Source organism: Nannospalax galili, unplaced genomic scaffold, assembly GCF_000622305.1.
Source record: "Nannospalax galili isolate Female #2095 unplaced genomic scaffold, S.galili_v1.0 scaffold256, whole genome shotgun sequence".
Taxonomy (NCBI): Eukaryota; Metazoa; Chordata; class Mammalia; order Rodentia; family Spalacidae; genus Nannospalax; species Nannospalax galili.
In genome coordinates, this window is record NW_008337804.1 from 702,180 (window position 1) to 717,701 (window position 15,522).

General features: G+C 34.5%; 1 protein-coding gene across 2 annotated transcripts in view; it reads left to right on the forward strand.

Annotated features, from left to right (window-relative positions):
* The window catches only part of Ncam2 (neural cell adhesion molecule 2), a 571,884-nt gene that overhangs the window by 505,070 nt on the left and 51,292 nt on the right, over positions 1 to 15,522 (forward strand). For both annotated transcript variants that reach the window (XM_008832733.2, XM_008832734.1), the window contains exons 13-14: positions 1,998 to 2,117; positions 6,787 to 6,908. In XM_008832733.2, the coding sequence (XP_008830955.1) occupies positions 1,998 to 2,117; positions 6,787 to 6,908 (242 nt within the window). The remainder of the gene's footprint in view (positions 1 to 1,997; positions 2,118 to 6,786; positions 6,909 to 15,522) is intronic.

The following is a 15,522-nucleotide window of genomic DNA, read 5'->3' on the forward strand; positions in this document are numbered from 1 at the left end:
TATACATATATATATATTTAAGACAGATTAAGTCAAATTTGTGTCTGCAAATGCCCTTCAGTTTGGGCCCATCCTCTGGAACCTGTTTAATCTGCCCAGCATCACAGCCTTAAAGAGAACTGATTCTTCTCTCTCTCCCAGAAGCTATCCGTTGCCAGTGGTTCTGTAGCTAGGGTTGGGGCTTCTTACCCACCTCCTCAGTTCTATGCTCGAATTTCTTCGGCTAGAGTTTACGTGATGGAAGACCATAAGGAAACGTTTTTGTTCCAGGCAGCTGGGTGGATATTATATGATATGATATTGCCATTTTTTTAACTTAAGATTAAAGGAATTTACTTAGCATGTGACCTACACATAATCAATTTGTGACGAATTTTATTTGCCTCTAAAATTGTAAGTTTTAAATTCTGTTGTTCTTGTGCAAGCTTATCAAGACAAAGGAATATGAAAACTACTAGCTCATGCTTTTCAGACTTATTATAATCTGCTGCTCTCCCTTAAGATGATGATTGCAGCTGCATCTTTTTATAGCAGACATAAGGAGATTTAAATATCGAAGTTGCTGGCAGTGGTGGAATCATCTCTACTAATCTCTTATATGTTTTTGTGTATATATACTAATGTAGATCACCTGTGCAATCTATGTCTATTAACATTTATACCATAATATTAATTGTTCTATTTTTGCAGTGATATATTTAGCTATTAAACAGATAGTCAAAGATGGATAATTTTACTTATCTGTTCTTTTACATTATCTCTCAGCCTGTAGGTGATATTCTCCCTCACACAAATAACTGAAGCATGGGGGTGATTATTTCATTTGTCACAGTCATTGCAGCTTTATTTCCTTTCAATTTACATTCGTTATACTGTTCTAAACCTATACTTTTGTTTCCATGATTTTTAGCTTAAAAGCCTTTATTTAAAGTTGCAAGAGCAATTTCTTTGTAAGGCTTATTGTGTCTCAGTGGATGGTGGGGCCAGACCAAGTACCCCACAGCCTTTTCAGGAATGTGCAAAACATGTCAGTACTGTGGATTTCTACAAATCTGTTGTAGTCAGTCTAATTACTGTGTAGTTTGCTCATGATGTCTCCATGCTACATCAAATCATATTCCATTAGAGTAAGAAGAACATGCTTGAAGGGTGATTGCCATGTTGATGATCTAAAAGATAAATTTGTTATGACCTTGAAGAATGAAAACATTTTGAGTCTTATTTCTGCATAACTTAGTTCATATTTCCTTCAGTTTATTTTGTGTTTATTAGTTGGTTAATATGGTGAATAATTATCACACTTGAAATCTTTGCTATCACATGAGAACAGTTTTCTCTTACAGCACAATAGAAATACTATGTATAATATACTGAGTCTTAGGTACATTCCCACCCTACTAAAAAAATCTTTAAGGCTAGCTCCAGTTGCGCATTCACCTTCTCTTTCATATGCAAATTATTTCTTGTAGCGTTTGCATTACATATTCATTTATTTACCTGAAATTTACTCTTTAACTGAAGATGGATTTCCTGAAAATCTTGCAATTTTTTATATGTTTGAAATCACATATTTAAGACAAGGTTATCCCTGCATTCCTTGCAAACTATGTTTCCATTAAGTTCTGAGGAAATAATTTCTTGGGTAAACAAGATACTTGGAAGACATAAAAGAAAATGATGTATTCACATCATTTTTATTTCTTGGATGTTAATAAAATTGAGTGACTCCATTTCTACTTTTTGAGTTTACCCCCAAAGAAACTATTTGTTTTCCTTTGAAATTTAGTGCTTAGTGTTAGATATCAAATATAGACATAACAAAGAAAGGGCTCACAAATTGTTTTCATATGACCTTCTGTTTTTTGTTCAGATAGTTCACAGAAATCTTTGCTATGAAATTACTCTCTCAGCAGCACTGTAATAAATTTACTCATTTTCCTCATTAAGATGCATTAAGCATAAATATATGTGTGTTTCTTTTGTTGTTGTTGTTCTAGCAATGGTTGTTTTGAGCAGCCTGGAACCAAATACAACCTACGAAATCAGGGTTGCAGCAGTAAACGGAAAAGGTCAAGGAGACTACAGTAAAATAGAAATATTTCAGACATTGCCTGTTCGTAAGTAATCATCTCTACTTTGCTAACTGTTGAGAATTTCTTCCCTTGCAAATTTAATAGAATTTTTGAATGCAGAGAGACATTTCAACACTTTGTGGAAAGTGAATTATCTCTCTGTTAAAGTGGTTTCTGAAGATGATGGCATCTCAGATTTATAAAAATAGCTACACTTCATAGCTAGGCAAAAACGTGTAGTGGGATATACATAGTAAAATATGCTCTCTGGAAATCTTTCTTATTAATAGTGTGATTAGTTAGGGTTACTCTGCACACTATATTCACTAAGCCAGTAGAAAAATATTTATGTGGCATGTCCAATCTTTGGTTCTGTGATGAGGCATGGCTATTGCCTTTATTCCACAAGTTATGTAGGCACTAAGTGTAAGAAACACGAAACTTTAAATTAATGTTGCAGTATGACTACAAGAGGGAATGATTCAGCTGTTGCCTTTTTTTCTCAACTCTATCACCTTTTTTAAAATTAAAATATTATTTTATTTTTTTATTTTATTTGTTTAATTTTTTTTAAAATTTAATAACCACATGATTAGAAGAAGCACTTCATTACAGCTTTAGCATATTCAGTAACACATTCCAGGGCAAGGATACATCTATTTCAAAGGTGGCTGTAAATTTTTAGGTTCACAGTTGAATTAATACTGTCATACAATATTGAACTCCGTATAAAGCTGTAAGACATAAAACTGAATGAGTTTTACCCTTTAAAGAAGATCTCCATTTCATTTTAAGATATGCTGTTTCCTACATTTTTAATGCTACTAACACATGTTTGCACATGAGTCTTTACTCTATATGTATCTGATTATTTCTAGTCACAGTAGGTTACACTCAGATCCTTAGTACCTGAGTATGGATATAAAGTCATCAGGTAGATTTCACTGTTAATAAAACTATCATCTTTTGAAGTATTGTAAATTAATTTGATTTATGTACAGTTATGAAAATTTTTAGTAGACTTACATGATCTTTGTGTTAATTTAGTCATTTTATGACTTTGAGGCAACTTAATGGGAAGGACAGAACAGTACTTTTGCAAAAACTGGCCATGCGTCTGCTTGCTGTACATGCATATTGGGACAGCCAAATTGATAAAAATAAATTATTTTTCTTTAAGTTTGGGCAATAATTTTCTCTTAGTTCTCTAAATCCATCAGATGATGTCTGTTTTTCCCATTCCTGGTACTGACATCTTTCCCATCCCTCTTTAGTTTTTCATGAGGATGACTCTAGGCAGGCACATGTCAGCTCTTAATTGGACCTCCATGACACTCTTCTGAATCTATCTGTCCCTTTTTTGCTTACAGTTCTCAAGGACACACACCATCCTTCACTTCCCACCTTCAATCTAGGCACCCCTTTGCAGGTTTCCTCCTCTCTAAAATGCCATACTCCTTACCTCAGATGGCTAATGATGGGGTAGTGGGGATGAAGCTATTTCTTTTCCTTACAGAACTGGACATTCTTTCTTGATTTTCTCTACTCTTCGGGAAACTGGGAGTCACTGCAAGTCAGTTCAGATAGAGGCTTGCTCACTTTAATGAGACCCTGGAGAACTTCGACAATCGCTTCTTCCTCCTACATTTGCAGGCTGTCCTGGCATGCTTGTTTGAGAACATAGTCTCCATTCTTGGGACTAAGTCATCAAAACATTTCCCATGCCACGAAAGCACAAGAATCTTAGCTCAGGTCAATAGAACCTATTTAAAATGTTGTGTGTGTTGGTGTGGGCCTGTAATCAAGAGCTGATTTGGAGGAGAGGCAGACGAATTATTGGAGCTGACTGGCCAATCAACTTAGCCAGATCAGTGAGATCCAGATTAAATGGAAGACTCTGTCTCAAAAAAAGATGAAGAAAAATAGAGGAAAATACCTGACATTGACCTCTGGCATCCACACAGATGCATGCTAGCACACAAGTATGCACACTCACAAATACATAGAAACACAAACACATAAATCACCACTATTTTTTTATAGTTTTCCTCTCTGTTCCTTTTAAATTACATCTGTTTTCTTAATGTACTGGTGTTGAATTGTTAAACTATCCCCAATATTATGAGATGTTTGAGAATTGTAACTTTTTTGATTGATTGATTTTTATGATTCTATGACTTAGACAAACTTTTCACCACTGAGTTACACACCTAGCCCTAGATTTTCAAAAACTTAAAAAAATATATGCTTAGGCTAATTCTCAGAAAATTTTTGGGTTTATCTATTTATAATAAAATCCATTTGATATTTGCTCTGAATTTTATGAGGGAATTATCAATTATAATTAAATATTATTTGGAAACTGTGGTTTTATGCACAATACCTGTACACAGTTGGGCACGTCAACATTTCAACAGGGATGGGGGAGCACTGAGGAGACCTCACCCCTCTCTGGAGGACTACTTACAGAAATTGATGTTGGGAGAAATGGGTATTATTTTCTTCAGTGATATAATCACTGGTAAGCTGTCCTTCCTCCAGTAAATAACATCACCTACACTCTAATTAAATTCAATGAAATTCACAGAAAGGCACCATGAAAGATGGAAGAAGAGTTTCAATGGGAGAGCAAGGAGGCTGAGAGAGGAGAATGGGATGAAAATGGTTGAAATTAAATTACATAAATCTATGAAACTCTCAAACAACATAAACATTTTAAAACAGTATTTTATACCAGTTCAAACTTTAATTTTTCATAAATATTTTCAATGTATGTATATGTGAAACACTTGCTACTGAAAATGTTATTTCAGCTTTGTAATTGGTATCGTTAGAAGAATATGATTGCAGCATCATTATAAACTGAATTTATGATATATAACATGGAATTTCTGATCTTAAATTTGGAAATCTTACTAAACTGCATATAACAATGCATTACTATTATTATGCTAATTTGTGAACTTTATTTCATCAATTCAATACTCTATATTTCTTCTAGTCATCATTTCTGCATATCTCTTACATATTGAGCCATTTTATTATTTATTAGCCAACATATCCTATTGTCACATTTCTTAATCACCTGTCTTTCCTGAAACAATTTATTTGCTTAAGTTTACAGAAGCCTAAGTAAAAATATAGATAACTTTCAGAGAGGAAAATAAGTTCTCCTCACTACAAATGCATCACCTCTTCGTATTATTGTGCTTAGATTTGTATTAGCATTCCTCAGAGTACAGTTGGTAGGATAGAGTTCTGAGAGCTTCCAAAGTTGTTTCTCTGTGTAGTATGTATTAAACACATTCATATCCATGTCTATGAGTATATCCTAAAAGAAGTGGAGATGAGGAGAGGGAGAGAGAGAGAAAGAGAGAGAGAGAGAGAGAGAGAGAGAGAGACTGAGCACATCAGATGAATGGTGCACAGTAGGAAGTTGCTATTTTTGGCTACTAAGTAGTGATGTCATTATCCTTCATACAGAAAATACAATAATTCCTTGTTCTATTTGAAATAGTATCAGCAACTTTGTTAGGTGTGATAAATATGACCACCAAATAATAGTGCATATAAGAAACTTGAAAGAAAAAAAAATTAAGACTAAAAACCGTGTGGAACTGGATACTAAAACGTTTTTCAAATTTGCATTTAGGAAGGAAAAGAGTTATTAAAAAAGCTAACTAGTTCCACTTATGTGAAGATAAGTCAAAGGTCCTACTCGACCATGGTTGGCTTCCCTTCAAAGCATGGGGGAAATGATTCCTCTGTGTTGACTCTCTTTTTACAGACTGGACACTGGTTCAAGCCCATCTGGTGCGGTCTCCTTGGCCTCCTTGATCAAGAGGACAGGTGACCCACCACCATTATAGGACATTTTGAGAGATGTTCATAGTCCCCTGGAACTATTCGACCTAGGAGTATTGACAACTGAATACCACTAGATGAGGAAAAGCTGACCCTCCTAAAACAAAGACCTCTAGATTCACCAGAAGGACAAGTAGTGGGGAATGGCTGGGTGTACTGACAGCACAGCAGACAGTAGCAGGGATATCAGAGTATAAGGGCTCTAGTGGGGAAAGGGAGGCTATGGGAGGGTGCTACCTGGGAAGAAAAAAATAAAAGCTAACTAGAGGCAAACCACTATCTTTCCTGGTAGAAAGACAATACTGTTTCGTTTGTTAATATATTTATATTTATATATGTTTGCAAAGTTATTTAAGAATAAATATGATCAGACACTATTAACAATAAGATATGTAATATTTCCAAATGGAAAGTGCAGTGCAGTTTTTACAGTGTTTTATTGTTTATTTCTTTGTAGCTTCATACGTGTGCATTATGAAGTTTAGTCATTTTCATCCGTATTTCCCTCCTTCAGTTCATTCTTCTTTTGAACCATTCATCTCAACTCTCCCATGTCCTTTTATGTCTTCTTTTTGTGAGTACTTTCACAACATTTTAATTAATATAAACATTATTTTTTACCTTGAGGTTTCTCAATTTTGGTATTATACTTCGAGATCTATGAATGAGGGCCATTCTTGATTGCGTGGATGAATATCAGTTTATATCACAATAAAGGCAAAATATCAGATGATAAATGAACAAAATGTCATGTATTTTGGAGACATAACTGTGTTGGTTTAATTAAACTGCAGCCTCATTAGACTCGTGGAATGAGAACCCATGAAGAAATGTTTTATTGCTTATCCAGGTGAACCAAGTCCCCCATCCATACATGGACAGCCAAGCAGTGGGAAGAGTTTTAAAATCAGCATCACAAAACAGGATGATGGTGGGGCTCCTATTTTGGAATACATTGTGAAATATAGAAGTGTAAGTATCCATTGACTAATATTTTTTTTTAAATTATACTGAAAGTCACAATGAGCTTACAGATAAAGTGAATCTATAATCAACCACATCAAGCAGGAATGTTAATTTTCCATTCCTGAAATAAACTATCTTAGCTGTGATTTTTTTTTTTATTTTGTTGAAATGTGACCTTGGAACATGAACACAGTCTAATAGCTTTAACTTTCATTGTAATTCTAAAACATGACTAACACATCAGAAATAATACCTTTTTAAAAAAGTTTAGGAGACTATTTATTTTATCGCCTATTCTACTTGTATTAGTGGTTCTGCTGTTCCATGTTGACTAACCTAGGTAGTATATTAATTACTTCAGTCATTGATATAACAAGGTACCTGACAAAAGGAGCTGAAGGGAAGAAGGAATGGTTTGTGTTGGCTCATGCGTTAAGAAGGAGTATAGTTGCATTATATTAGGAAAGTATGGTGCATGTTGACCGTTCTGTTGAAAGTCAGGAAGCACAGAGAAGAAGGCTGGCATTTAATTGGCTTCCTCCTTTTATTTAGTAAATGACTCTCTGTAGCCCATGAGCAATGCAACTCTCACTCAAAATGATTCTTCCTTTCTCTGTTAAACCTCGCTGAAAACACCCTCACAGTCATGCTCAGAGACATGTTCCTAGATGATACTTTTGTTTGGTTTATTTTCTTTAATATTTTTATTGATTTTTTGTGTATTTTATACACAACATCTTAATCCTCTTTATACCTTGTCCCCATTGATTGGCCCCCCTCTGATAATCTCCCTCTTCATTCCATGCATTTTGTGATTTATGTTAAGGCCTATGGAGTCAAGTTAGTGTCCCCTGACACCCTTCAGTGCAAATGCATCTACTGGGTCTAGTCAGCCTATCTAGAGTCACTCTCTGAAAGATGATCTGCTCTTTCATATGGAAAAAGGGTCTTACAGACTCCTGGGATTTTGCTCATATAAATTTATAGCAATGATTGAAAGCATGCACAAGACCCATGCAAACTCAAGCAGACAAATCCCAGCATAGAGCTGTGGAAATCGGCAGCAGACCCCAATCTTAGCAGAGGAACTATTGGGCAGCTGATTACTACTGAGTATTTGTTTTATTTTTAGAGACAGAGCCTCCATATAGACCCAGCTAGCCATGAACTCATTATGTAGACATGCTGGCCTTGATCTCACAGAGATCTACTTGCCTAGGCCTCCCAGGTGCTGGAATTAAAGGTATGTGTCACAAAATGGCTTTCTTAGATGATTCTTAAAGACTTCAAGCTGATAATAAAGGATAACTACTCAAGGTAGAATTATTGGCACATCACTTCTAAAGTCAAGCTTATTCTTAATATTAAAAAAAAAGAAATGTGAGGACTGGAGAGATGGCTCAGTGGTTAAGAGCACTGACTGCTCTTGCAGAATACCTGGATTCAATTCCCAGAACCCACATGGCAGCTATGAGCTGTCCTTAACTCCAGTTCCAGGGGAATCTGAAGCCCTCTTCTGACCTTAGTAGCATTGCACGATATGGGTGCACTCACATATATGCAGGCGACACACTCATACACATAAAATAAAAGTAATAAAATATTAAAAAAAGCATTTTCTGGGATAAAATGTATTTTTGTTTTTCTCAAATATACGTAGAACAGTCAGTAAGTGACTTTAGACAGTTAAAGAGCAGAATGGATTCATTTCATAGTTGTGGGGGAAGAAGAATTCTACTGCTTGTGAAATGATATTTTTACACATTATTTTATATGATGTCAATGTTCAAAGAAAATATTTTCCCCCAAATTTCCTACAAATAACATCATTAGTATCTTCTATAAAGGTAATGGGAAGTGTGCTTCTTAATAGCATTTGAATACATTTTAAATACTGCATATATATTTTTCTTAATTATAACTATTTCTCCATTAAAACGTCTATTTTCTGAGACATAATAAAAGAGGAATTTGATTTTGAATGCAATACATCAGCAATTAATTTTCTGTATCATTTTCATGCTGGTATTGAACAGCAAATTGGTGTCATTTGTATGATCTGCTACGCAGGCTAAAGGCAACTCTGAAAGGTCTCTTGGACTGTGTAGGTCGGATCTGAGAGTACTGTGAAAATTAGGCCTCTTTTCTTGGACATTCTCATTTGGAAATGCTAGTGGATGTTAACACCTTGTACAGAAAGAATTAGAATAAAACCCCAGAGTGAACAGTAAAGCACACTGATATAGGAATGTCATTATATTTTCTGTGAATGAGTTTTATTTGAAATTAAAGTTGTGCTTGATTATCTTACGTAATGACTTGATAATAGAAAAGCACAAATGTCATATTCAGTACAACCAGATTGTTGATTTCTACTCATGAGAGGAAACTTGCTATTTTATTTTATGTCTTTATAAATCTATTTTATTAGTGGATTTGATGTGGGAATTGGGAGTGCTTTGACTTTTTTTCACCATTGTTATTCTTTCTACTTATTTAAAAGATAGTTTAGAAGCTTAATAATATTGCAAAAGATATGCATATTTCTCAAAGTAAAAATTCAAGAAATAACATAATAAACCATTTTAAAGGACTGGGATAGGACCCGTGTTAGAATGAATGGTTAATATGCACAAGTCCCAGGGTCAGATTCATATCACATAAAAGAAAATTGGACTAGAAAGATAGCTCTACATATTCATTCAAAAAGGAAATGATGTCTTATTGGTAGAAAACCATCAATAAGGTACATATAAATTTCACACAAGCTCAACATTGTTTATTTGTTGAAATGTATATTTGGAATCCAGGTAAAAGAAAATACGATTAATGGGTATTAAAGTAATAAGTTTTGTTCCCTAAAATTAGATGTCTATTCACTGGATAATACAGGATTAAGATAGCTTTTCAGAAATACAATCAGGAAAGCAAATTGCTTTACTTACTATTCTTCTATTCTTAGAATCTGGATTTCATCCTTCGTGTATTGCATTGTGCTCTTGAGAAGGTTCTTCTCATGTGCTTTCAGGACGTGGAGAGATGGAAAAACAAAGGAAATAAAGCTGTTCAGCTGACTCTGCCCACATTTTGCTCATATAGCAAATGTTTTCCTTTTTTAATAATTATATATATATATTTATTTTTTAGAAGTAGCATTTCATTACAGCTTTAACATACTCAATAACAGTATCCAGAACAAAGATACATTTCTTTCAATAGAGGCTATAACAATTTTAGAATTTTTGAATTAATACAGTTATACAATATTGAACTCAGTATAGCCCTGTAAGACATAAAATTGAATGAGTTTTTAACCTTAAAAAAAGTTCTCCATTTCTTACAGAAAGACTCATTGTTTTTGCTAATAACACTGTGATGTTGGTGCATGCATCTCTAATCTGTATGTATCTCATTATTACTATTCATAATTGTTTTCACTCGGATCCTTGGCACTTGTATGTCTATGAAGTCATCAAGCCAACTGTATGACCTTAAACACCCAAAAGGAGAGTATAACCAAAGATTAAAGAGGCCAATGTAATCTTTTAAGAGTCCATATGTATAGCTAAAGGCTATGTAACAAGCAACAATGCCAGATAGGAGATACCTTCTTTTGAGTTGTTAGGCAGGGTGGCCCAAGGAACTCCCAGAGAGTAACCTAGCATAGAACTGGGAAAATGAACAGCAGACCCCAAACTTATCTAAAGAAATATTGACAACTGATTGTTGCTAGATGAGGAAAAGCTGACTTTCCTAAAACAAAGACCTATAGATAGGCTGACTAGATTCACTGGATGGACAAGTAGTGGGGGATGGCTGGGGGTGTTGACAACACAGTGGACAGTAGCAGGGATGACAGAGTATAAGAGCTCTAGTGGGGGAGGAGGCTATGAGAGGGTGAATAAGATGGTTTAGGATGTTCTGTGTGATACACACACAAAAAAATCAAATTAAAAAAAGTATTATATTTGAGGAGGAAGCATAAAACTTATGTCATGTTAATTAGCCTAGGTGATAAACATTACCATTGAAATCTACCTGATATTTTCCTTTTTGAGGATTATATTTGTTTTTATTTATTCTTAATTTTTATATTTATTGAAATTTTGTGTATGCATACAACAATCAGTTTTGTATATTTTATTGAATTTTTTTATTTCTTACAAAACATTTTAATCATCTTTATACCCCCTTCCCAATCTGAAACCTCTCATACTCTACCCCACTGGATTTTATACATTCTTTCTGTTGTGTTAAGGTCTATTAAGTCAAGATAGTGTTCCCAGATGTCCCTCAGTGCAAGTTCATCCCCTGGGGTCCAGTAAGCCTATCTAGAGTCACTCCTTTAAAGAAGATCAGTTCTCCCTCACCCAGCAGTAATCAGTTGCCAATAGTTCTTCAGCGAAGACTTGGGACCACTGACCATTTTCCCAGTTATATGCTAGGTTTTTGACTATTTGAGTTTGCATGGGTCTTATGCATACTGACACCATTACTGAAAATTTATATGAGCAAGGTCCCTGGGACTGGTTAGACTCTGTTTCCATATGGTAATGTACCACCTTCCCTGGTTCTTACAGTCTTTCTGCCCCTTCTTCTGAATTGGTCCCTGAGCCCTTGGTGGATAGAGTTTAGTATAGGAGTCTTGTGAATATGGTGAAATTTTTATAAAATTCCACCAAAAAAAAATTGAAATTATGCTTCAACAAATAGAAGTATATCTATTATTTGCTGGAGAGTTAGTTGAGTGGGTAAAAGCACCTACCTGTAATCCTGATGACCAGAGTTTGATCCAGAGGACCTACATGGCAGAAGGAGAGAAACAACTGCATCAAAATGTCCTCTGAACTCAGAAGGTGTGCATTGATACACTTATGCCCACAAACAGACATGTACATACACAATAATTAAATTAAAAATGTAAAAACAGCCGGGTGTCGTGGCACATGCCTTTAATCCCAGCACTTGTGAGGTAGAGTCAGACAAATCTCTGTGAGTTCAAGGCCGACTGGTCTACATAGTGAGTTCCAGGACAGCTGGGGCCATAGGGAGACCCTGTCTCAAAAAGAACAAAAATCAAACAAACAAACAAACAAAAAATGTAAAAACAATATATTATTTATCTCAATACAAGATGTCCTACATGATAATCTGATTCACCTATAACAGTAACTGCCTTGAAATGGTAGTATAATTACTTTAATTATTATTTCTTATTCATTACTATTTTTTATTTCATGTATATGAGTGTATTGCCTGAATGCATGTAAATGCACCCCAGTTGCGCAATGCTCATCAGACATTAGAAGTGTGGGTTGGATGCCCTGGAACTGAAGTTTCAGGCAGTTGTTAATTATCATGTGGGTGCTGGGAATAGAACCCAGGTCCTCCTCAAGAGCAGTCAGTGCTCTCAGCTGCTGAGGCATCTCTCCAGCCTGAATTTTATTATTTTAAAATGCATCCTCTGTATCTGAAAGAAAAAGTGGTGTTTCACCTAGTATATTATCAGCATTTAGAAAAGAAAAACTCTGTTACCCAATGTAAAATATTTCACATTATTGGTTCCTATTCACTATAGTTCTAATACTGGCTCTAGGTAGTGTTGTAAGCAAAAATGTACTCATGAGTAAGACTAAATCAATTTCTAGCCAATTAGAATAAAAAACACCAAAGTACTCCTGACATTTTGAATGTTCAAGGGTATGTGTATGCATGTATTCTAGTTTTTATCAAAATATTTGTTTTTAAAATGAGGAGCAATTTATGTCATTTCGTTTAATTCCTGCAAATGTAGATTAAGTTTAGTCTTTTTTGAGATGATATGTATGTATGAAATCCATATGGAAGAACCTAATTACATTGCCAGTCGATGAAATTAATAAAATTGGAGACTCAAGTTTGCAAAATGGTATGAATGTATTGTTTCTTGCAATTATTTGATAAGACACAATTGATACTGGTCAGTCTTCAATTTGTTGATTATAAAAAGGGCATAAAGTTGAGAAGGGGTTATTTTGGGAAGCATGTAGAGTTGGAGGAGGAAAATGGGATGGATATAATCTTATTTAATTACATATGTGTATGAATTCGACTCAAGTTTGCAAAATGGTATGAATGTATTGTTTCTTGCAATTATTTGATAAGACACAATTGATACTGGTCAGTCTTCAATTTGTTGATTATAAAAAGGGCATAAAGTTGAGAAGGGGTTATTTTGGGAAGCATGTAGAGTTGGAGGAGGAAAATGGGATGGATATAATCTTATTTAATTACATATGTGTATGAATTCTAAAAATTTTCTTTCAAAAATTCCATTTTCTTTAATTTTAAATTTTATTGAATTTTAGCAATTTTTATTCAATATAGTTGATTATACTTAGATCATTTCGCCTATCCATACCTTCCCCCACTGTTCCCTGCCCAATTTAATGTATTCTCAAATATATAAAAGGCAGTCTATAGAGTTTAATTTGTGTCCCCAAATGTCATTTAGTGAGTCCATCCACTGGGCCCACTAAGAGTTTCATCCCTATAAGAAACTGTCTCTCTCACTCCAATCATCCATTAATTTTCAAAAGTTCCTTAGATTGGGTTGGGACTTCTTCCTCACTTTCCGATTTCCAATCTGGCATTTTGTCTGATTTGAACTTGCATGTGACTTGTGCATGCTGTCACCATTGCTATGAGTTCACATTTGTAACTGATCAACTGGAAGACTCTTTCCTTGTGGTCATTCACCTCTTCTAAGTCTTACGATCTTTTTGCCTCCTCTTCTGCAATGATCCCTGATCCTTGGGATGCAGAAATTTGGAATAGTCCTATTCAGGGATAAGCACTCTGCAGCCTTTTATTCTTTGCACATTGGCAACTGTGGGTTTCTGTGTTAATCAACACTTTCTTCATAAAAAGCTTCTCTTGTGAGAGTTGAAAGAGGGATTAATTCTACGTATACAGATTGCATTGAAGATGTGTCACTTAGGCATAAATGTCTCACACACTTATTCCTTGCTTTAGACCTGGAATTTTCACATCTCAGTCTAATGACAACTCTTCCATACTGCTGTTTCTGGTTGACCCAATAATTAAGTTAACACACCAATAAAAGTATTTGAGTTGGTTATAATGACGCATAGATGTTATCTTATCTCGTTGGAGGATGAGGCAGAGCTTCATATGTTAGAGGACTACCTGAATGAAATTCAGAGATAGACTTCTCAGAAAAAGAAAGAAACCGTTCTAATGAATTTATCTAGCATATCACATTCCTGTTATGTTAAACCGCTTCAATTCCAATAACTAGCCCTTTTTAATTCTAAACTACCAAAAGTTCTGTGCCTTAGTAAATAATGGAAATGTTTATTAAGTCAAATGCATCTATATTTGAGTATTAATTAACTGTCATATTACTTGTCTCAAAGCTACTAACTAATATGCAGAGAGCACTATTTAATAATAGAATTTTAAAACACACAACAAATGTGCAAAATAACAGTTCTAAGCCATGTTTCCTTTTAAGAAAGGTGTTTATTACTCTTGGAGAATTTCCATTTTTTAACAAGTCAAATGTGAGTTTTTTTTCTTAAAATTTTAAAGGGCTAATAGAAAGAAGGTGATTCATGTCATCTGATGTGTGTGCAAGCAGATTGCAGATCACAAGACTGCAAAGCTTAAACAATTTAGAGAATTAATGGCTAAGTAAAATATGCCTGTGGAAATTATATCAACCACTCAATTATGTTGATACTAAGTGTTTACAGCATCATTGCTTTCAAATTCTTAATTCATTTGAAAATAATGTTTTCTAAAGGGTTACCGAGCCTTTCCTCTTTCTACACTGCGTATTCCATTTATTGCTTCTCGATCTTGAGTCCCAACATGTAGCAATGTTGAACTTCATGACTTGAAAAATAAATAATGGGTGCCATTGTGATATCTTCATACATGCATATAATGTGTTTGATCACTTATACCCACCTTGGTGAACCAATGAATTTTATTGGAAGTTTTACAGGAATACGGGTGAGGAATTATTTACAGGAGTTGAAATGACTCAAAACAGCTGTATCACCAAGAGCCTGCCACAGAGCTTACATACACATGGAGAGGGAAGGGCCTAGAGAACCTGGTCAATTTCAGAGACTTTCAGAAGTATTGCTTGTTTATATAATGAACTTAATAAATTTGTCTGAAAAACACAATGTTTCACCTCCTTTCCTGTTTTTGATCTTCCTTATGAACATCCTGTTCTAAAAGGTTCCTAAAGTGTGAATGGTTTTATCTTGGAGGATATGTTCTACAACAGATTTAATCAGTGTGGCCACATTGGGAAGTACTAATATTGTACACACGTATTGAAATTTATTGAAAAATAACATTTTAAATAGGTTTTGAATTATTTCAAATAGTGAATAGCTATGAATATTATAGTGCACAGATAACTTTAGTGATTTATTTTCTTCATATTTTGCTGTGAAATAAGATGGATTTTATCTTAATGCTGTTACTACAAAATTGAACACTTGTTTTTCAAATAAACAAATACAGTAATGAACCAAACAGGTAACCCATGTCATCAAATTTCAAATAATTCTTTAATAGAAAAAATCAAAAGAAAAATGTA